At 40.1% G+C, this 23,573-nt stretch overlaps 2 protein-coding genes across 6 annotated transcripts in view; one reads left to right on the top strand and one right to left on the bottom strand.

The window, feature by feature from the left end:
• The window catches only part of arhgap21b (Rho GTPase activating protein 21b), a 33,935-nt gene extending 23,496 nt beyond the window's left edge, over window positions 1–10,439 (top strand). For 4 of the 5 annotated variants that reach the window (XM_044016530.1, XM_044016533.1, XM_044016535.1 and 1 more), the window contains 12 exons: window positions 12–311; window positions 1,388–1,449; window positions 1,546–1,691; window positions 1,773–1,915; window positions 2,178–2,336; window positions 2,458–2,536; window positions 2,627–2,700; window positions 2,804–2,893; window positions 3,022–3,189; window positions 3,968–4,073; window positions 7,202–7,233; window positions 7,346–10,439. In XM_044016530.1, the coding sequence (XP_043872465.1) occupies window positions 12–311; window positions 1,388–1,449; window positions 1,546–1,691; window positions 1,773–1,915; window positions 2,178–2,336; window positions 2,458–2,536; window positions 2,627–2,700; window positions 2,804–2,893; window positions 3,022–3,189; window positions 3,968–4,073; window positions 7,202–7,233; window positions 7,346–8,926 (2,940 nt within the window). In that variant the 3' untranslated portion in view covers window positions 8,927–10,439. The remainder of the gene's footprint in view (window positions 1–11; window positions 312–1,387; window positions 1,450–1,545; window positions 1,692–1,772; window positions 1,916–2,177; window positions 2,337–2,457; window positions 2,537–2,626; window positions 2,701–2,803; window positions 2,894–3,021; window positions 3,190–3,967; window positions 4,074–7,201; window positions 7,234–7,345) is intronic. The other variant, XM_044016531.1, reaches the window with a different exon arrangement.
• Window positions 10,440–10,509: 70 nt separating this feature from the next.
• Window positions 10,510–20,989, bottom strand: LOC122761331 (dipeptidyl aminopeptidase-like protein 6; the record flags this gene model as incomplete). Its single annotated transcript, XM_044016529.1, has 18 exons — window positions 10,510–11,925; window positions 12,719–12,792; window positions 12,893–12,965; window positions 13,608–13,663; window positions 13,760–13,862; window positions 13,945–13,999; window positions 14,086–14,280; window positions 15,035–15,104; window positions 15,200–15,298; window positions 16,296–16,343; window positions 17,035–17,147; window positions 17,233–17,280; window positions 17,369–17,460; window positions 18,440–18,547; window positions 18,639–18,677; window positions 19,732–19,858; window positions 19,983–20,080; window positions 20,762–20,989. Coding segments are annotated over 18 exons (1,773 nt in total), but the record flags the coding sequence as incomplete, so codon positions are not given.
• Window positions 20,990–23,573: the final 2,584 nt, after the last annotated feature.

A 23,573-nucleotide genomic window follows, 5' to 3' on the forward strand; every position in this document is an offset into this window, starting at 1 on the left:
TGTTTCTATAGCGCGTCAGTGGCGGAATGAAGTCATGGAAGCAGATGTATGCTGTTCTACAAGGTCACACACTCACTCTCTACAAAGACAGGAAGGATGCACTTTCTCATTCTTCGGCACAATCTGAGGAGGACCCTGTACGAATCTGTATCAAGGCCTGTCTGATCGACATCTCCTACAGCGAGACAAGACGAAAGAACGTGCTGCGACTCACCACCTCAGACTGCGAGTACTTGTTCCAGGCGGAAGGGAGGGATGACATGCTCACCTGGATCAGAGTCATACAGGAAAACAGTAACCCAGATGAAGAGGTATGTTCTACTTAGACATGTGTTGCTTAACTGCATAGCTACTTCAAGATTAAGCATGTCAGTTCTTTGTCACTTTTAATCGGCTATTTATTTACACAAAAAGCATGTACATTTATATCCGACAAATGCAGTAGTTTTGAGAAGAAAAAAGTCCTTCCCATCAAATTAACAACAAAGGGAATGAAAGTGTCTTTTAAATTAAAGCTTAACAAACTTGTAGGACCCAGAGTTAAGTTAGTTTTAGTTCAGGGTTAGGCCGGGTGGTTGATGCAAGATTTGACACTTGTTATAATGTAATTTATTAACAGTTGAAGTAGTTAATTGTTGGCCTTAAGCCTTTGATTTAATTAAATATTCTCGCAAGGAAAGGAATGTGGTTTTGTGGCCTTTCTGATTTCTGTTATTTATTTATTTATTTATTTATTTATTTATTTAGATAAAAGCTAAGGGCACTTTGATATCTTTGACGGCTATGATAGATAACGGAATTGGAAGATATGTACTGAAAATTATCTAGCAGTTGGATTGATGTGTCCGTTTTGGAAGCTGTATTTTAGGTTTTGGTGTAACAAGGTTTTTTGACCGTCAGGTCACTACATGACATTAGGTTGCGTTGTCTTACTGTTGGAATCTATAGATTGTCATTCACAAACTGAACATCGAGGGTATATTTCTATGTGTTGTTGACTTGAGAAGCTGGGATACATGTGGATAGAAATGTAACTTGGATGTACGGCAAGTGGAAATAAATGTGCAAACCCCTCACACAACTCTCTCTCGCTTTCGTGATTGATGAATTACAACAATACCTACGAGTCAAGCCAATTGAAACCTGCTTAAGGCTAACAACTATTCAGTGGCTTTGGAATTAAGTGTACTTTCGCCACTACAAAACCCCGAAATAAGATATTATTGTATACCAGGCATGTGAAAAGAAAATTGCTTTAGTTGATGGTGTTCTATACTGCAAGTCTGCCCTTTGCCTTCTCTACAAGAAATGTAAAATAGATCTAATGAAACACAGATTTAATCTTTCATGTCTTTAACATTCCTTACGGCATTTTATGTCATTACAGAATGCAGCTGTTACAAGCCAGGAATTGATCAGTCGGAAGATCAAAGAATACAACATGATGAGGTTTGAAGGACTCCACGTTGACCAGCTCGCTCATAATTATTTATACGCTGACCTAATGTTGACATTTGTCTGTATGTGTATCTTTTTGTGGATCAGTGCACCCAGCAGCAGGTCTGAACCTTCCCCCAAACCCTCCCGTCATTCCCTCAGCATCAAACAAGCCTTCATGGGAGGTAAAGGGGACGGCAAGATCTACAGCCCCCACTCACCTAAAACGGGAGAGGAGCGGAGGGGGCTGAAAGGTAGACACCAACTCCTTTTGGTGTGGTAAAATGTAATTTCTCAACTCACACATGGCTAACTCGTATGTGCATTCTGTATAGATGATTCCAGCCCACCGAGGGACAGAGCAGCTTGGAAAATCGGCATTCCAGGAATCATGAGGAAACCCTTTGAGAAAAAGACACCTGCCGGAGTTACCTTCGGGGTGCGGCTTGATGACTGTCCACCTGCACTGTCCAACAGAGTGAGTCCCTGTCTCAAATTGTGTATTTTAGAGAAAATTGTCTGTAGTTGAGGATTAGTATGATGTGAGTAGCATAGGTCTTACAAACAGAAATATGTACTTCTGCCAGCGGATAACCTCTCTTTGGATGTGGGATGCATTTATGTTAATGTCACTTAACTGCATATGTGTCACATCAGTGCTAATTCACACACTATGTAGATTTCAGTTCAGATTTGACATTGTGAATGACTTGTAATACTGTCCGCTGTGTTCTGTGTAGTTTGTCCCTCTGATAGTGGAGGTTTGCTGCAATGTGGTGGAGGAGCGAGGTCTGGAGTACACGGGGATCTACAGGGTTCCAGGGAACAACGCTGCCATCTCAAGCATGCAGGAGGAGCTCAACAGCAAAGGCATGAATGACATCGACATCCAGGAAGATGTGAGTGACTGACAGTTTTGTTGCCCAATACACTTTTCTACTCTCATGACTGACAGCATCTTTTAAGTGAGTGATTTGTACCGTAAACACTAAAGCTGTCTCAATTTCTTTACCTCTGCAGAAATGGCGAGACCTTAACGTCATCAGTAGTTTACTTAAGTCCTTTTTCAGAAAACTTCCAGAACCGCTGTTTACAAATGGTAGGATCTCATAATGTTGCAGAAAATTATAACAAACAAATTCCATTAAATCTCTGGATGTTTTATTAATATAATCTCTTTATTTGACAGAAAAGTATGCCGATTTTATTGAAGCCAACAGAACAGAAGACTCTGTGGAGAGGTTAAAGGAGCTTAAGAGGCTTGTAAGTAAAAGTCTAACACAATAAGTGTTTAGTTGGTTTAATAGCATTACTATTAGGCATGCAATTAACTCTCGGACTCTGTTCATATTTTCAATTCTTTTAGATCCATGAATTACCTGATCATCACTATGAAACTCTGAACTTCCTCTGTGCTCACCTCAAGAGGGTTTCTGATAACTGTGAAAAAAACAAGGTATGACAGTCAGCAGGACCTGGCAGAGTTAGTGGGAGTTACACAACACTCTTCACTCTGCTGTAAACCCAGTGGCTTTGTGAGGATTATTTCCTAACATCTGATTTATTCTAACCTAATCTTTTTAGATGGAGCCTCGTAACCTGGCTATAGTGTTTGGCCCAACATTGGTCAGAACGTCAGAGGACAACATGACCAACATGGTCAATCACATGCCGGACCAGTGCAAAATAGTTGAGAACCTTATCCAGCAATACGACTGGTTCTTCACTGACGACGGCGACGAGGACCCTGTTGTATGTGTCAATCTAATGTCTTTATAATATTCAGTCTGTGCTTATTAGATTAATACATGTGTATTAAGGGCTGTCACTTTTTCCAATAATCAAATTGGGTTGAATATTAGTTTGGATATTCTCCAACCTCTGCCCACACATAAATGTGACAACATTATTTATTCTTACACTTCCTGTCACTATGTGAGGATGGTTGTTCATTGCCTTGCTCACCTATGATGCTTCCTCCAATCTTTTACTCGTGGTGGAGCTTGGAGCTAAGAGCTAAACTTAACAGCAGATCTGCAGATTTATTTCCTTACTTTATCTGTGGTGTAGAACCTGAAATACTTCCACATTCCACTTTTCAGTATTATTATTTAGTTTTGTGATTGTCCACCCAGGGTAACCCTAGTTTGCTTATGTTCTCAACAGCATAACATCACCTTTTTTTAATTATTTTTCTGAAGGATATGAAATAGATCTAAGACCAGTATGATGGGCTTCTAGTTACTGTATATCCTAATTTTGGATTAAAAAGTGACCGTCTACTATACTGTATGTATATTCTCTATTGTGGACATTTAAATTACGGAGTATAAATTGACCTCATTGTGATTTTAGCAACAGTCGGCTTATTGTTTCAGCCACCAGACCCAAACAGCCACACATTTCTCTTTAAACAAGGTTAAATAATATGATCTTTTAGTTTCAATAACAGACAACTGATGCCTTATTTGTGGTCAGTCATTTGTCTTACTTTTGGTCTCTCTGTTTTTCCTCCCATGTGTGGCTCCAGACCACAACTGAGAAGGAAAGCACAGTGCAGTCTCAGCCTGTGCCCAATATCGACCACCTGCTGTCCAACATTGGACGGACCGCACCATCACCGGGTGAAGTCTCAGGTAACTCACTAGGTTTTTTTCCCTCAGGAATCATTGCTTTACCATCACTACAGCAAATATTTTATCACACTTGTAATTCTGCATTTTATTAATATCCTTACAGAAAAAGATTTGTTGTATAGATGATTAAATGTTAGCTGTGTTTGAGTCCTTTATGTTAAGATGAGGATCATCATGCGTGTTTTTGTTAAGTTTTAATGCTTTGAGCAAAAACAAGCCTACCAAATTGACTTTTTAAGGCATGCTTTTTCAGTAACATTTTCATTATTGGAAAATTGTTGCCAAAATTTTTGCCCGTTTGCCCTTTTTAAATTAATTTCCTCTTTTCTTTTGAAGAAAGCCTGTTTTGATTTAACATTGGCATTTTTTTGCCCAAAGAGAAAATGTCCTTAAGTTTTATTTTGTTCATTTCTTTGCTTTATTTATTTTTTTCTTACGCTCAAGTTATTCCTTTCTCCCTGTGCTTTATCTGTGTTGAGACGACGACTCCTTTTCTTTCAGTTCTTTTCTTCCCCTCCTCCTCGTCTCTCACATGATCCCGGCATGTTCTTTCCAAAAGTAAATCTAACAAACAAAAACAAACGATGGAAGTTTTAACCCTTCTGACCTCTGCCCTTCTGTGTGTAGTGTGTTGTTTTTCTCCCCTATCCCTGTCCAGCACTCACACATTACCCCAATCTTGACACAGGCCAAGTGAGCGGCGTCTATCACTCGATGATGTCACTGATGGACTCTGTTTTGTCAGTGATGGACAGCTGGGACTGTAGGAAGAAGGACGAGTGTTGTGCCCAGTGTAGCTGCCTAGTCTGCAGAAACCCGCAGCTCTTTTAAATTTGGGCGAAAGGAGGAAAAAAGATAAAAAAGAAAGAAAGAGAAGTCGATGTTTGTCATTTTTCCTGTGGTGTGCACGTCTCATATTTAAATCAATACCCTAAAATGAGGGGATACAGAGTGATGCTGCTGTACTTTCTCTGAAAGCCCTTCTGCTGTCTCTTGTTGTCTCTTAAGCTGATCGCACGGACAAGTAGCATGGTACGGTCAACCTCAGGTTTTCTTCCGGTCATGTGGCATAATGTGTCATGATGTCTCAGGGTGGGCTCGTAATGGTGGGACTGAGCTGGATGTTCCCCAGCACACATGCGTTTACACAACAGCAAACCCACACATGTGCAACCACATCTCAGGCCAGTGGGTTTTTAGTGACTAATGCAGATACACACATAGCAGTGGATGGTGATCCAAACAGGCAACGGTATCAGTATTTGCAGTGACAGATTTTTTATTTATTTATCCCTGTGCCTCTTGTATCTGTTTTTGTTTTAAATTGTCGTGTGTGAGGTGTGTATTTCCGAAGCTTTGTTGTTATTCAGCACTCCAGACATCACACTGACAACTACAGACAAACACTGCCTCATCTCATGATGTTGCATAATGTACAACACCTACATCAATCACATGCACATTCCCTCACATTCTCCATTCCAAAATAGGTCATCAATAGTCCATTTCCACTACAGGAACTATTTCAAGAACTTGCAACCTGCAATTTGACCCAAGAACTAAATTTAGTTTTCCTTTCACCAAGGAAACCCGTGTTCCAAGACCAGCACTGTCTGGTGACCCTGAAACAATCTCAGTTTCCTGTGGCTACAGTGTTGGTGTGTTTCCATCAGCCTGTTTTATGTGCATTTTGAGACAGAAAATTCTAAAAGAAATCTTGAAATATCACATTAAAATGTATGCTTGATGGAGCTGAAAAAGCAATTAAGTGAGTTGTTGTAGTGAGTGAAAGAGGACATTTAGAAACCACCTGACTGAAACGTTCCTCCCGTTGTATGTCAACAGCTATTGGCCGTCTTTGTTCGTGTAATCAAGTTGCTCCTTGTTATCCCTCTGTGGTGACGTGCACTTTTGTGCCACCTACTGCTTATCTAGGTGAACTAACTCCCAGTATTAAATATAGAGCAGCTGTGAATTGTCTTTGAGTAACGCTTTGAAAATTCTGTTGTGTGTTCTTGGAAACCTAGGTAGTATGGGTGGTTTCTAAGATTTCTTCTCAAGTCTTAAGTTAAAAACATCTGTTGCAGTCCCAAATAAAACAGGGCTGATTATGTTAGAATTACATTTTAATACATAAATGTCACCATTAAACTAACTGGTCATGTACGTTCAAAGCAGCCAAATTCCTTTTAGATTAGAGGTTTCAAGATTTGTTTTTAGTTGCTGCTGGACTCTTCATCTCATCATCATTAATCACACGCCCCATTAAATATTAGAGCCTTGTTAAATAAATGGGAACAACGCAGAAAAGCAAACACAGGTGCTCCGAGGTTGTTTTGAGTTCCTGAATTAAGTTCCTGTGGTTCCATAAATCCATGGACCTTTGGTCTTGTTGTCAAAAAGGCAGATTAGGCTGCTTATTCTTATGCGCTGCAGTTTGCATGTTTTCTTGTTTTTTTTTTCTTTCTTATTCTTTTTTGAACAGTGAGACGATAACATTCTGTGATTGCTTTGTTTTTCTGTTGCTCAAAAATGGTGCGCTACATTTTAAAGGGCACTGTAGGAGTTTATCTAGCATGGAAAAATGCTATATTAATAGTAGTGTGTGTGCCAGCTCTATCTACCATGACACACTTACTGATCTATTCAGCTCAGGCCCCTCAGTCTCTCACTCACTCATCACTTCCCTCCCGTCTGTGATGTTTTGAGTTGGGAAAGAATGCCCACAACTGGTTGGTGGCTACATTTGATGCCGTGTGACTGACGTGTTTGTCCGTGATGTGCCGTCGTCTCATCGATACATGAGCATGAGCCGCTTTTTTGTGTCTTTGTTTATTGCTGGGTTTTCACCTCCTCTCCTCTCATCATTCATCTCAGGCCTCTTCTGCTACAATGTTCACTGTCCTGTGTATTGCTAGTGTGGATACTTGTAACCATGTCTCTGTTTCTCTCACCGTCTCTGTGAGCCAAAAAAGTGTCACCTGCTTTCATTAAGCTGCTCTCATCATATTCATCATGTCTGTCAGTTTCGATCCGAACAAACTTGTTACCTCTGTCTTTAGAATTGCTTTTCAGCACGTCACACAGTTGACAGACATTTATTAATACCTCTCTTTATTTTAATGCAGATTCAGCATGTAGTGACTCCTCTAAAGGAAAGGTAAGGTCCTCATTTTTATTTGGTTACATAAATTTACTCCATTCACTATCTTTTCTGTTCTTGCATTCTTGCACTGATGAGTCCTTCTGAAGCTATTTGGGTTTTCTTCCAGCAGGGCTTGTGGGGGTCAGGGAAGGATCAGTGTAGCAAGGAGATGCTGCGCTCCTCCTTCTTTGCGAGCCGTAAACGCAAGAAGCCCAAGGACAAAGTTAATCCCAGCAGTTCAGATGACGACCTGGATGCTGCCTTCCCAAAGAAGGAGCTCCCAGTGGAAAATCAGCAGCAGCCTCTGTGGTCCCCAGACAGCCGCACTGAGGAGGAGGAGGAGGAGACGACGGATGAAACCAGTGAAAAAGAGAAGCTCAGAAACGGATCAGAGGAACAGCTGGACAAAACTGACAGGAAAGAGTCTCTCTCCAGCAGCCTCATGTCACAAACGTCTCCCTCCCTGCCTCCAGAACACATTTCGTCCACCATTCACACCGGCTCACCCTACACCTCACCCTCGCATTCCCCCAACCTCAGTTACCGCATGCCGATGGCTCACCAGTCCTCTCTGTCAGACCCAGCCTCCAACTACGACGACACAGTGTCCGACCTTGGTACGATGAACAGCACCAGCTCTCAGGCTTCGGTGCCGAGGGTGAGACGTGGCAAGATGGTGGCTCTGGGCCCAGAAGCATGTCCCAGTGGACTGGCAGCAGAAGTTTGCTCCATCACCTCCGACTACTCCACCACCTCCTCCATGACGTTCCTAACTGGAGCCGAGCTCAACACCCTCAGTCCTGAAGTGCAGTCTGTGGCTGAAAGCCGAGGTGGAGATGATGCAGATGATGAGAGAAGCGAGCTCATCAGTGAGGGAAGGCCAATGGAGACAGACAGCGAGAGCGACCTGTCTGTGTTTACTGTAGGGAAAATTGATCCGAGAGAACTGCAGGAAGCCCCGCGACCTCTCGCCTCCCACAGACTAATCGAATGTGATACACTCTCCAGAAAGAAAGCCCAGCAGAAAACTGACAGCGAGTCGTCCCTCGAGGGGTCAAGAAGCGACAAAGATTCCAACAGACTGTCTCACGTTATGGGGTCGGTTAAAGGCCGTTCGACCAGTAGCCTGAGCTCCTCGTCTCGTAATGAGCTGGATAAGACTGAGCCCGCATGGAAGCTGAAGATCACCGACAGACTGAAGGTTCGCCTGCGAACGTCTGTAGATGACATGTTTGGTGTGGGCAGCCAGAGGAGCCGGTCCCCGGAGCGCCGCAGTAAGAAGAAGAACATCAGACGCAGGCACACCATGGGCGGTCAGAGGGACTTCGCAGAGCTGTCTGTGTTGGGAGACTGGCCACAGCAGATTGGCATTGGTTCGGGCTCTCGGTCGGAGTTGTCCGCTGTGGACAGGCTAAAGCCAAAGTGTAGCTCTCAAGACTTCTCCATTGGCGACTGGATCGCCCGAGAACGCCACCGCACCAGCAATCCCGAGGTCAGCCTGGATCTCTCTGAACAACAGGGGGCGCTGTGCAGCCCCAACGCCCAAAACCTCAGATCCTCGTCCTCTTCTGAACTGCCACATCGCTCAGCTGACGTGGCAAACGGGGAGGTGCCGCAGAGTAAAAATCTGAGCCTTTCTGCCACCGCTCACCCACATAAACTCACCAGTTCCCAGGTGGTTCATTCACGATTCTATCAGTACCTGTGACGGGGCGTTAAAGTGTGACTGTGTATGTTCTTAATCGTGTACTTAATTGGGAGTCAGTATAATGTCTGTGTGACCAATGTCAGTGAATGAGCATGTTGTGTAAACATTGTCTGTAAGTGGTAAGTGTGCTTGTGAAAAGAGAATTACTGTACACAGGGATTGTTGGCCTTGCTCATATATAAGTTATGGAACAAAATAATCTTTGTAACATTTTAATTTCTTGTTTTTTTTTTTTGTTTTGTTTTTTTTAAATTAAAAAACGACAAATGACTTTGGGGCGGGTAAGCAGGAGGACTCCCTCCCTCCTAATATACTTCCCTGTTATGCTGATGATTGAAAGGACCTGTTACTCATGAGGAAAATGAGCCTGAGAAATATGTGCAAGGGTGCGTGAACACTCTCTAGTCAAGTGTTTTAAAGGTTTAGTAAGTGGCTTTAAGGATGATCTGACTTCTAGGACGAGTAGGCAGTAGTGAAAAAGTACAGATTTTTAGAATTGCAGAGCAAATTATTTTTGTGTAAAGAAAGTTATGATGTTAAAAGTCAGTGAATCTCTCAGTAACCAAATGAAGAATGTATAGATATGCTTGCTGTAAAACTGACTAAAAGCTTTAGATGCTTGTGTTCACTCTGAAGTGTACATATCCCTATTTTCTGTGTACTTGAATTGTTTTTGGTACAGTCTGTGTGTAGACTGCTTACAAGCTCTCTGCTGACAAAACGGGGCCTTTTTAAAGGTACGGAGGTGACGAGGAGACACTGGAGTTATGCAAATGGTAAAGCAGGTGTCCTTCATCCCAGCTGTGTGGTTTACAGAGCAGCGAACAACATCCGCGTGATGCAAATGTTACGCTGCGTTTTAAAGTGTTTGTGGTTCACGTGTCTGTCAGTGACTGGCAGCAGGTTGCAAAGAGGAAGAAAAAGAGCACAGGATTGTGAAATAGGAAAAAAAGAAATTCTGTTTTTTTTTTCACATCAGGAAGTGCCTCACAATGAAATGTTATGGGTGCCATGATGTCTTTGTCGAGAACACAAAGATGTTACTGTTCATGACGCGTTTATTGTCGACTGTCATTCTACAGGTTATATAACAAATGCCGAGCTTCCATTCCTTAGGCATTCCACTCTGGTCTTAACATGTTTTATACTTTTTTTTTTTGTCCCCCCCCCTCTCTTCTTCCCATTTTTAATTTTTTTGATTTTTAACAGAACTTGAATTTTAAATATTCCTTGTAAAAAAATAAGTAACTTAAATGTACATATAAATGCCATGTTTTAGCTGCTTTACTTGACATTTCCATCAGATTTGCAGGATTGAGTACAGTATTGCGAGATGACGCTCATGAGGCTTGTGTGTGGGTAATGTGGGCAGTTACAGTAGGTACAAGAAGGAACAAGACGTCCCTGTCGGAGGAAACACTTCATTGAGTTGGACCATTTGTACCAATGTTGTGTTTCTAACTGTGAGAGGTTGTGTCCTGAAACACTGGAAATAAATTTTGTCAATGGCAAATTCCCATGCATGTTTTTTTTTTGCTGCCTCACTAACACGGAGTAAAATTGACAAAGCCCAAACAAACACGATCTTTCAAAATGCTTTATATACAAGTTGCACAATACAACATAAACATAAAGACTTAAACAATATAGGATTTATACACTTTGTACATTAGCTGACTGGAAACCACAGACAACACAAACAAGAAGTGACATGGGAGAAAGATTCAAGCCATTGAACACACAAGAAATCAAGAGAAATCCACAAAACCATGAAGGTTCCGCATAGTTAACTCACCGTTATGCAGGTCTGGAAGGTAAATGGACAAACTGGTGTCTCCAAGTTGAATATTCTCAACGTTTGTTTCGGTATGATGCCATCGTTCAAGCAGTTATTTTGCACTCAAGTCTTTTCTATGTTCTATGATTAAACGAGCAATACTCTTTTTCTCTTTTTTTTTCACCCAGCTATGCTTTCAGGAAAATAAAGTCATGATTTGTGTTTTCGACAGAATGCGCACTTCAGACAAAGCCAACCCATATTTACTATTTTTCAGTGTAACGTGGGCTGCTAACATGAACATTTCACCCACAGTAAGGCACAGTGACAAAGAGTTTCATTCAGATTTACACTATGTGAAGGGAAATGATTTCATCTTTGTATGGTCACTTTGTTAAATTGTTCTTCTTTTTTGTTTTGTTTTATTTTAATATTCCCTAGTATTGTAAAGCAACTGATGCAGTCAGACAGGTTACTATTTTTAAGAACACGGAACAGAGAAATTCTGACAAACAAGTAGCTGTAATCATACTCATGTTGAACACAATAATCAGTAAGTCAGTTGGCAAAGGTGATCAGAAACTGGCAGCCTTTTAAAAGGTTGAATCTCAACATGATAAATTGATCTTCACTGGGGTTTTGTTTGTTTGTGTGTGTGTGTGTGTGTGTGTGTGTGTGTGTGTGTGCTGCAAAGCCCTCAGTTAAGGTGCCTGCTCTGGAATGGTGACATTTGCCCTACGGGCATCATGTTGGTCCTCTATTTGTCCACCAGAGGGAGCACTACTCCACTCATTCCAATGGCAGGGAGCTGATAATAAAATAACTGATCCCATCTGAGATTTACTCGACATATTTTTGACCGGTTTACAGGCAGCAAGGGGTGAGGTAAAGTGAGGTCCAGGTCTCCTTCTGCTCTTCAGAGTTGAGATCAAATCAGACGGGACAGCGGGTTGTCGGTTGACTGGGTTTGAAAGATCGGTTGCATATTGTGCTGTGTAGGTTAGCTGGCCGAGTAGTGAGTGAGTGTGGGGAGGGCGGAGGGGGGGGGGAGTGGTGGCTTCTCAGTGGAGCAGGCTTAACTGTCATCCTCTTCCTCCTCCTGTTGGTCATCTTTTAGAACCTCCGGCACCCGGAAACACTCCTCAAAGAAGTTGACCAGCGACTGGCTCAGGTGCTGCTGTGTTCCATCGCTGTGCAGGAAGTGTCCTTCATCTGGGTAGATCTGAAGGTTTAAAAGCAACGACAATGCATATTCAGTTTATGTGAATAGAAAAACACAACTCGACAGGTTCAGTGCAAATGATTCTTGTGTTACTGATAAATAATGCCTTGTAAATCAAGTGATGTATACACTTATACAACATGTGTTGAATTTGAATACACTAGTCAAGTACGTTTGTGTAAATAAAAATCACTCGGTTTCCGTAGCTTTTTGTTAAAGGCAAGGGCGTTTGCTTTACAAACGCTGCCAGCTTCCATCACCACGTTTCAAACCAGACGGATGAAATGAAGTACAACATCATTTCTGGTATGTGAAGGCCACCGTAGTTGGAGTGCGTCAGGTGTGGTGGCCTTCGGCTGTGTCAGCCTCTCATCTGCTGAATGTGTAAACAAGCCAGTGATTGCTGCACATTTGCATGATTAATCTAAAAGGTCACTTTATTATTTATTACAACCAATCACATGGCAGCAACTCAATGCAAAGACTGACTGACTGGAAATAACAAAAAACACAATACTAACGCCAATAACCAAACGTGCGAGAGTTAGGAGCCACTGCTGCGTCATTATTACACACATGTTGTACCTACTAATGTGGCTCGTGGGTGTAAGTCTTTGTTGTGTCCTTAGTTTGTTTTTGCTGCCCCCTCTTTGCCAAAAACACCGTCATATTGTCACACATCAACAGATTGTTCTGCCCAGACGATGTGTCAAGAACAAGCTGCAAGAACTCCCAAATGAGGGCTACAAGAAGAGCATGTGGAGGCTTTGTGACTGACGTCAGAATCACTCACCTGCAGAGTGTAGTTTGCTTTCTTGTTGATTAAATGGTTGATAAATTTAGCCGTGTGCTGGAAGTGGACCTTTTCTGTTGACGGCGAGCAGAGAGATGAATTAGACACCATTAATAGCTAGTTTCAAGCTTTGCACGGCCGCCAAGAAAAATATATTGGACTCGTTTCTGTTACCGTCAGCAGTGGGGTGAATCATCAAGTACTGTTTTTCCAGCAGCTGACCCGCTCTGTGTGCTAAGTTTGCCATCTGAAGGAAAGAGGGAGTTCAAGGTCAATCATGGTGTCCACATCTTAAAGGGTTTTTTTTGTGTGTGTGTGTGTGTGAGAGTTGCAAGTCTGTGTTTTCTGCAAACTGCTCTCTCCCTGCACCAAAGTCCCTGGAGAAAATCTGCAGTTTTACATCACTTAAAAAATCCAACAGCTAATGTGCAGTGAGTACATAAAAGCTACCAGATGTTAGTGATGTACATTATATATCTATTTATTTAGAGGCAATCCAGGTAAAATTGTGATTTCTGTCCCTTAACATTTCCAACAATGATTAAATCTTCAATCATACAGGTGTCCTGTAAGATTTTATTGTTGTTTAACTATAAAAATACAAAGTCTAGACACTAGAAACAAACACTAGAATCTCGCGAGAACGAACGTCATGTCACATAAATGATACTCTGTTTAGAAATAAGCTAAACAGTAAATACCAAATAGTAAAATTAAGAAGTACCAGCCCACTTCAGGCACTGCTCATGTGCTGAAAGTCTGAGCAACAAGTCCTGATTTTCTCTATGGAACTTTTGTAACATGGCAATGTCAGTGTCTCATCACGTCATACAACCACACTTAAATACACCTAAACCAGAACAACACTCTAATCTGAAAGGGACTTTACCGCATACACTCGAGAATCTGTCTTTAATCCGAGGTATCGCTCCGAAAACGCAGAGGCTGCAATTCAGAAGGGGGTGAGAGAAAAAAAAGCAAGTTTACAAAAGCTTGGTTGAAAAGACATCCACATATATGAACGAGTCGGAAACTTTATACCATATAGCTCAAAGTCTGTGATGGGCGAGACTGCCGCTCCACACTTAAGCTGGTTAAACTCTTCAGAGCTCAGAAGCATCGTGGCTAAATATCCTCCATAGGCCTGGACAAAGGTGGAGAATAAACATCAACTGTGATTTCCATGCAATACAGTTGCTGTGCAACAATCACAGGAGCCTCTTTACCTGTCCATAAACTCCCATCCGATTCTTATCAATGTAGGGCTCTTTAGATATGAACCTGAAAATAAAAGAATATGAATCAAACTGGAAAAAAAAAAGGTCGGGATCATTTGCTGCTCACAGGTCCGGTGAGAGAAGTCTGACCTGAGCGCCTCCTGCTGGTCCCGCTCCTCTAACTTTCCCAGCTTCCTCCTGACTTTGTGGAGGAGGTTGGTTCCCTGAAAACCGCTGCCGTGGCCGTCGAAGCGGATCACGATGGTGCTGAAGCTGCTGACCAGAACTGTGTCCCAGTCCACCTGGAACTGCTCCGTCACCATCTGCCCGCCGGGCGTACCATCGCTGTGGGGGAAATAGTCAGAGGAGGATGATTCTGTTTCATCTGCACATTAACCCATAGAAAACAGGGCATTTCAGCTGATTTTACTGTACATACAAGAGGTGATAAGAATGTGCTTTTTTTCAGGATGTCCATATGGAATTGAATATTATTCCCATGTGCGGCACAGATCTGTGTCATGTGAGCACTACGGGTTAAACTAGATACTTTTTTATACTCTCTTTTCATACAAATACTGCTAATTGTTTGTATTCTTTAAAGTCCTGCATTTTATCCCATGTATAACATTTTAGGTTTACACAGTAAAATGATTTCACGTCGTAAAAAAGAGACAATTTCAACACTTTTTATATCCGTTGAAGAAATCAGAATGAGAAAAGGTAGAATGGACAGAGTGGACAACAGAGCACTTTTCAAATGAATGTTGTCTAAGACTAGATTATTTTCTAATATCCAATACTGACACATTCTGGTTTTTACTATATTCTGCAATAACGGTGAATAATGCCCACCAGTGCTAAAACATTGATTCCATCGGCTGAATGACGGCAAATTAATTAGAAATGATTTTAATGATGTATTATCTTCTCATTAATTAATCCAACTGCTAAAGTTTAATAATAATAATTGGCTGCTGCTCTCTGTGTTTAAACACAGCTTTCATTGAATAAACTATCAATTCATTCAAACAAACAAATATTTGGGGACAAACTTTTTTTGAAATAACACCAGATTTAGATACGCAGTCATACGTACACGAGCAGCAGTAGAGGATAATGTGAGGTTTCTACAAATCCGGCTGGCTTCAGGATCTGCATCGTCAGGGCTACAGCGCACAGGACAGAGGTGATTACACACAGTGACAGGCAGTAGGGTCAGGAGAACTGCTTCTGACCAGTCAACATGAAAATAAACACCTACTGTAGTCGTCTATGGTGATGGTCTTGTACTCCACTTTGGGCATTTGCATGTTGTTGTACGTGTTGTTGACTCTTTCGTTTGTCTCCACGTCAAACACTTCTGCAGTCACAGAGAGAAGACAGGCCCTTTGTTATAATCTCGCAATCTCTCAATAGAAACATGTTCGCTGTGAATTCAGAGCAGAATATACAGTAAAAGATGGTTCGGAGGGATTATTATATGCTTTTATATAAGTGTATCATCGCTTTAGAATAAGAAATAAGCTTGAACGGATTAACCAGACAGAGCATGGATTTCATGTTTCATGCAAAGAAGAATAACATCATTTGTGGTATGTGAACGCCACTGTACTTCCCTTGAGTGCTTGGGAAGGGCTGGGATTGTACTGTATTATGTGCAATTATATATGTGTATATATATATATATATATATGTGTACATTTTAAATTTTATGTTTCTTTCATGGTTAATACACCAGTAACATAGATGCTTTTTAAGCAAAATTATTTTTTTATTGCTAAATTATAATTATTATTGTTATCCATTAATTTTTAAATCTACTGTTTTAAATATATATATATATATATATATATATATATATCGAGAACTAATAATGTGCTTTACTTCTTTTACCTCTTTTTTATATATATATATATACATATGTATATATGCATAAAAGAAGTAAAGCACATTATTAGTTCTCGATTAAGATGAAGAAAAATTAGTTTTATTGGTTGAATGTTATGCCTGATTCGGCTCTCATTTGGGTATAAAAAGGTGAATTCAGTTTGTTATTTGCCAGATATATAACAAGACCATTTTTAGTTTGAAACAAGTTTTTTTTGAAAGATTTTTGAAAATATATATGTTCTCTTGTTTGAAGGACAGGTGGTCTAATAAATGTGTTAAGCACTATATATATATATATAAATATATATATATATATGTATATATATATATACATATATGTATATATATATATATATATATATATATATATATATATACATGTACATATAAAACATTTTTTTTTTTTACATTTAAATGTGAATGTGAAACAAATAAAAATAATATTTCTGTACTTGGACGTCACTCACTTATTTTGTCCTCGGTGCTGTAGAGAGCCACATGTGGGACATCTGGGCCTATAAGAACAGTTTTGAGGGGGCGGAAACACAAACAACAATGGACTAATAGTAGTAAAAATGTACCATGAAAAAACATCATGTAAAAAGAAAAAAAGCCCAGTGATGAAAAATAGTAACGTATTCTGCGAGAGTCATCTTTGTCTTATCTCCCACAGACTTGAAAACAGGCCTCTCATTTCATCCTGCTTCTCTGTTAATTATCAACTTCTGTCTCATGAGGACCAAGCTTATCACTTCACAATGGAGCCACTCTCTATAGATCCAATTAATAAAGGAAGCCTCGGGCACTTTTCATCCCTGATGTGAGTCCCTTAAACAAGTCAGCCTCCATTATATGAATCTATTGTTGTGTCCCAGTGTTGTCGTGTCTCTGAAGAACACACAAAAAAACACATGTAGTCATTAGATGCTAATCTCTGCTCTCTGGCTTTGACTCCTTTCTGTTTGAATCGTTTGAAGGCTGACTGCTGCAGAGATACTCACATGGCAGTCAAATATTTAATCCCGTGGATAATCAGAAAAATCCCGCCCTAGGTGTGAGGTCGCTGCCACTGTCCAGTTCGATAAGTCGCCAGCGTGATGTGGAGCACTGCTAATTCAATTACACTTGTACCCCAGCAGACTTTCCCTCTCAGGAATTCTTTAATGAGGCTTGTAAAAAAAAAAAGATGGGGTGGGTGACGCTCACCTTTACAGTTGAGTAAGAAGTACTGCATGCTGTGGCTGAACGAAACGTCCATGTAGCCGCACTTGAACTCACAAGACAGGCAGCGGCGATTGAAAGGAGGGATTGTGTCGGCACTGTGGGATGAAACCCAGTGAGCAGCACGAAGAATCAATATTAACTTAGCCAGACTAATTTCGTGAATGAATGAATTAATCCTACCTGTACAAGTGCCGTCGTTTGGGGTCGTCCTCTGTGCTCAGAAAGTATCTGAAAAAAAAATAAAAAAATCATCAGCAAATGACAAAGTCAACTCTGCAGCAGTGCGGCTGCTCTGAAAAATATCACCGCGTCTTACATGAGGTTCCTTTCATGATTGTACGCCAAGATGTTAGTGATGTCCCAGTCTCCGGAGGTGAGCGACTGAAGGATGTCTGTGCTTGTGTTCGGCTGAGCGAGGACAGAAAAAAGAAGAAACGTCAAACCGTTTAAAAGCGCTGCGAGATTATTTCTGTTACGATAAGGCCTCAAAGCTGCAGTGTGTAACTCATTCTGCCTCCGTTTGGTCTTTGTGGTTATTTAAAAAACAGGCTCTGTTATATAAAACCTTCCCATTTGACTCTCCATCTTGTGTTGTCAACTACAATTCATTGCTGTATAATCGGTAGTTCCTCTAAGATGTAACTTGTTGCCATGATTGCACAATGAGCATGCTTGGGAAAGTAAAAAATGTGCAAAAGTGAATCTTACAATCTTAAAACTTTGTTAAACTTGAGGTTCTGTCTGATCATTGGCGACCTTTTTCTCTTAGCAGGCTCTGTCAAGCAAAACTATCAGACCTGACTGAGGGAGCACTTGTATGTACACAGCAGCAGTGCAGGGGTAAAACTTGTGTTATCAGTCATACTCCAACGGGTTTTGTAGCCGTCCCGTTTTATAAGCACCATCTTGCTGTTGCCTCTCTCTGTCTTGACACGAGACAAATCGCATCCTTTGTGCAGTAAAACGGAATTTCTCCATTCAACAAGTGTATCGTCGCTTTAATAAATACTGCTATACTGAGACAAACAGATACACACATGGATGCTAGTTTTTCCAATGGACACAAATAATAAGAATAAAAGCGTGTCACGAATAAAAGTACTCAATCTGAATAATTTGGACTAATCATTCAAAAGCAACAACAGCGTTTTTACAGTGTAGGCAGAAGTGAAGCTTCGTCTTCTACTTACTCTACCTCAAAATTATTGATTCTTCATCCATTCGAACAGGGAAGTTGTCATTTTGAATGGGAATTTTTTTAAAGTTCCATATGTAGGGCTTAATAAGCATTGTGTGGTATAAAAAATACCTTTGTTTATATTCAAAAGTCCCACACTACAGTTTTAAATACATGAAAATTTGACTGGATAATTTGGCCAAGAACTACCATGGATGTGGACATAGAGATGTGGAAGAACTTTCCTCTCCCACCCTGAGGTATGGCCCGGGTGAAGAAGAACTTGTGTCCGTCGTGGGAAAAGAGTGGCAGCTCATTCTGCACAGAGGAGAATGAAGTAAAGACATTTTTTAAAACGTAAACCAACTGCTAACAAAGCAGCGGGGGAGCAGTGTTTTTGATGACCTACCTGTCTGTGTAGCCAGCTCTCACTCTCATCCTCAAGTTTCTGAAAAACAACAAGAAACGTAGCAGAGCTCAACAAAAAACAACAACATCTAATTAAGCAAAGGAAATGATTCAATTGGAGGTAACATTCAGTTCCTAATGTCACTCTAAGGAATAAGAGAGAAAAAGTAATTATTGTTTTTAATTAATACATTCATTATGTAAATGTCGTGGACATGACAGCACGGTAGAAAATGTAGTTAAAACTGACATTAGGGGGCAGCAGGGTATGGGGTTGGCTTGAATTAGACTAGATGAATTATCTCAGTTATTTATCTCTTCTGTGTAGTTTGTATGTTGTCAAATGAAAATGAAAATCTAATTAAAAGACCTGCAACGAGCGTCTGCCCAGTTCTCACAGTGGTGACCTTAAAATAAAAGTTTGACATTTATAAATAGATTAGCAAATAAGAACAGCTCAAGAAACTTCTCATCGTCAGGTTCATTCGCGACCGAATGATATTAAAGAGAGAAGCCCAACAGGTCATTCAATAAAGACTTATCGAAAAAACTTTCAACAAAAATACTATACTTTGATGAAATTGTTTTAAAGTCATTTTATAATTTCAACACTTTTTAACCCTAAGCTCCATGACGGTACCACATATGGTTCCTTGCCCGTCCAAAAAAGAGTAAGAAAATAGAAGAAAAACACAAATTAAGTGAAAGGAATATTATTTTAGAATATTAAAGTACATTTTAGAACAGCGTTCCCTGGTCCTGGTCCTCATGGGACACCTGTCCTGCACGTTTTAGACGTTTCCCTGATCCTAAAAACACCGGATTGATTCCGTCACAGCAGGAAAAAGACCGAGCTGTATTTTTGAAGTTTCTGAATTTCACAACTTAAGGACTATTTTGCCACCGAGTATTTGCAGCAGCACAAAAGTGTTTTGCAGGTTCTTAATATATAACACAGATGCTTGTTGGTGGGTCAAATCCGTTTTCTCATTCAGGTTCATTGACAGTAAGAAAACACAGGATGTCACCAGAATCCTCCTTTTCCAAACATTACGCTGCAGTTGCAACACATTTCACACACTGCAGAGTTTCACCTTGATGCAAACTCCAGTTGTGGCCTCACACAGTGTCAGGATGGAGTTGTTCTGGGCTCTACTGAGCCAGTTAACAGCCAGTTTGGTGTTGGTGGCCCATGTCACCATGGTGATATAATATTCCCTCCTGGAAAATCAGAAGATTGAAATCCATCACTGTTATCGTTCATCTGTTCCAACCACCACCACAAGAAATTTGCTCCGGAGCTATTTTTGGCGCTTTAACAAGGCTCCATTGTGCTGTCACTCACCCTATACGAGGGTCATCAGGTTTCTTCATCACCACCGTGTGCAGGGGGCCGTTGAGACTCACCACGGACAAGTGCACTACAGGGTTTTCCTCGCCAGCCTGCAAACGGCCGAGAGGAAATTAGAGAGGTCGGACTGGATTTCAGTCAAAGACAATGACAAGTTGTCTCTCTGTTGTTGTCAGGGGTAAACAAACTTTAAGAAGGCTGTCAGTGTACAGCGTTCATCATTCATTCATTCATCTTCAAAGTACATTTCTACACACAATGAGCTGACTGATGAATTAATGGATGATGTATCCATTTATTTAATCATTAGATGTATTTATTATTACTACTTCTTGTTTGCTTGTTTATTACTTTACGCTTTTAATGATTGCCAATCAATGTTTTTCACGTACATACTTATTTTCTAGAAAATAATTCCTGTTTATTGCATTAAACGTGACTACCTGCCAAATAAAATAACTTGGACAGCACTTGTGCTTACGTGTACTAAATGTAACTAATATCACAACATTTTAAACCTTATATGTATATATATATATATATATATATATATGTTTATATATATATATATATATATATATATATATATATATACATAGCTAACATAAATTGAATTAAGTATAGTCTTTGTATATATATATATATATATAATAATTATTATAATAGGTTGTGTGCGAGCCTCATGGATGGATGGATAATCAATAAACCAAATTACTGAGTCTAATTACTTTCACACTTTCCACCACTTTCTTATTTTTGATTTTAAAACTCGCCTTCGGGTAGTGGTACTCCAGATTGGCAGGGTACGGCATTCCGGTGAAAAATGGGATTTCCATCTTCGGCACCAGGGAGTCGTTGATGGTCATGTAGGCCAACCGCAGCCCGTCTGGAGACCACCAATGGGTAATGTGGGTCTGCAGGATCTCCTCTGAAATAATAATAATAATAATAATACAACACCCACATAATATGCAGACTTCTACCAATGTCTCACAGTAACACTAACTGTAATCACAATGCTTCACATAAAGAGTCTGCTCTGTCTGCTGTGTTTAAATTAGCTGGTGTTTCTGTGACACTGATAAAGATATTTACAATATGTCGGCATTCGCACAAAAAGACACCGGTTTAATATTTACAGCCGCGGTGATTTATGACGCCCGATCACAAACGGCGAATAAATCAATTACTCGTTTGACATGATTGACGGACATAGAATTCAAATACATGAAACCAGAGGCTGTTTGGTTTATTTATTTAAATAGACCGTGCTGATGAAGATTTAATGCTTGTGAAATGAATAATAACAATTAAGACTCATAAATTATGGTTAGGGTGGATTTTTCTGGCATCATTAATCACCAACAGTCAAAGAACAATTCTCTGTTCATGTTCAGGTAACTACAAACTTTGTTTTTTGGAGAGTGTTTTCTTTCCTCCTAATCTCACTGTGGGTGTTTTTATTCACTGTGTACAAATAAAAGGTCACAGAAAAAGTCAAGCCTTATTTTGTTTGTGACAATAAAAATAAAGCCAGGACATATTCTCTGTAAGATTTGAAATTTTGGAACAAACCAAGACAAAGAGACAAAAAAACTGAACTTATTTGCACCTGGTGAGCCACTTTACTCCAGAAGGGGGCAGAACAACGTAATGAAAAGCATCTCCTGTGTACAGTTACAGTAAATGCACAAATATTTATGTGGAGATCCAGATGAGAGGTCATAACTGATCGGCTCAGCCGTGATAACGTCACGCAATAATTATGTTTCCACTCTGCAGAGCACTCATAAAGTGAAGTTTGTTATTACAGGGTCAGAGACGGCAGAGGAGACTATTCAGCGCTGGATTGTGAACAGACGTCCTCTCTTGAACTAGTTTGCCGCAGTTTCAAGGCCTTTGCAAATGAAACACCCCCACAGTTTCCTTGATAACTATTTTTCTTTTCTGCTCAACATTAAAAACATTTCATCCTTCATTTTTGTTAAGGTCAGGGGATTTAATGAAATTCTTGGTGTGTTCTGCTTCATAACTACAGGATACGCTGAATCTAGAGCCACTCGAACAAAACAGAGAGACTCATTCATGTCCATAATACTGCACTGAAAACATGCTGAAGTGGCTAGTGCTGTTTGCTTATGCTGCAAAAAGACAACACGGTCCAGTAAAAAAAAACCTGTAAATAACGTCTTATGCTATATGATTTTTGTTTTTTATGCAACAACCTGTTATCTGCTGATAAGTGCGTGAAACAAAGTGGGAAAATATGACAAGGCCAATCTTTGTTTTAGCCTTGAAAATGGATTACGTCTTTCATAATGTCACGAGTCTACAACAAAGGAATAATCCTATGAAAAAGGAAAAGCTGTTAAAACCAACCCTGAAGCGGTTCTTCTCTAATCATATCTTTTTTGGCAGTTACACTGTTTTCACAATTATTCCGCAATCATTATCCCAAACCATCCTCTGAATTAACCAAGCATAAATACACAGAAACAGGTGTTTTCTCCTAATAAGTAAAGCACCCAGAAACTTGGCTGAGGAAAGGAAATAACATACATCCATAAACGAAGCAAAATTCAAGTGGTATGTAATTGGAATGTCTGTGTCTGTGAAAATGCCTCATATTTCATTACAAGCACATTGACTTTTGAACATCTGCTGCGAGAGATTACACAACAGACAAGAACTAATTAAAATAGTCTGAACACAAAGATGGAATGCCTAGTGAAGGAGAGAAGCTGAAAAAAGCCAGATGTGATCTTCTGAAATGAATAGCACACACTGACAATCATCGAAACTCTCTGGGAGGAGAATGCGGTCATTTACTTCTGGCTTGGTTCCATATTAAAGCTGCTTTAATCGATATTTGGATTCAATAGTGGCTCACGTGAACACTTTGAGGTGAAATCTACCGTTGACTGACTTAACATTCTTTCATTTCATTTTCACTTTGCTGTGAAAGCAAATGCTTGCAGCTAATTGATGAACCTAATGAGGCCGTGTGTATTTTCTTGGTGTGCAAGTAGAGAGCAACACACTGTAGCTGATATTGGACTAAAAATAACTGGGTTTAATAAGACAATTAGGTTTAATGTGGTTCAGTGTTTGTCATATTTAAATATGTGCGACAATGCATTCACCACATGAATGTAACAGTGACATTAACCCTCTGCAGCCATTTTTAAAATCAATATTAATCCTGCACTGAATATTTATATTATACTGTTTGGCAAAGACCCTTTGAACGCCCGTGTGTAAAGACCAAAGGTCAACTGGTTTTCCCAGTTTGGTGCGTGGGTCTAAACCTCATCCAACACCTTTGGGATTAATTAAAATACAGACTGTGAGCTTGTTGTCCAAGGGGGGAATCGGGAGAGGGAGGGGCTTGTAAGTGACCTGACACTGTCACATTTTGGACGACATACTATACTATGACTTTTTGACTCATTTTGGACAACATACTATACTATGACTTTTTTGACTGATTTTGGACGACATACTATACTATGACTTTTTTGACTGATTTTGGACGACATACTAAAGTATGACTTTTTGACTGATTTTGAACAACATACTATACTA

Source organism: Solea senegalensis, unplaced genomic scaffold, assembly GCF_019176455.1.
Source record: "Solea senegalensis isolate Sse05_10M unplaced genomic scaffold, IFAPA_SoseM_1 scf7180000014583, whole genome shotgun sequence".
Classification (NCBI taxonomy): Eukaryota; Metazoa; Chordata; class Actinopteri; order Pleuronectiformes; family Soleidae; genus Solea; species Solea senegalensis.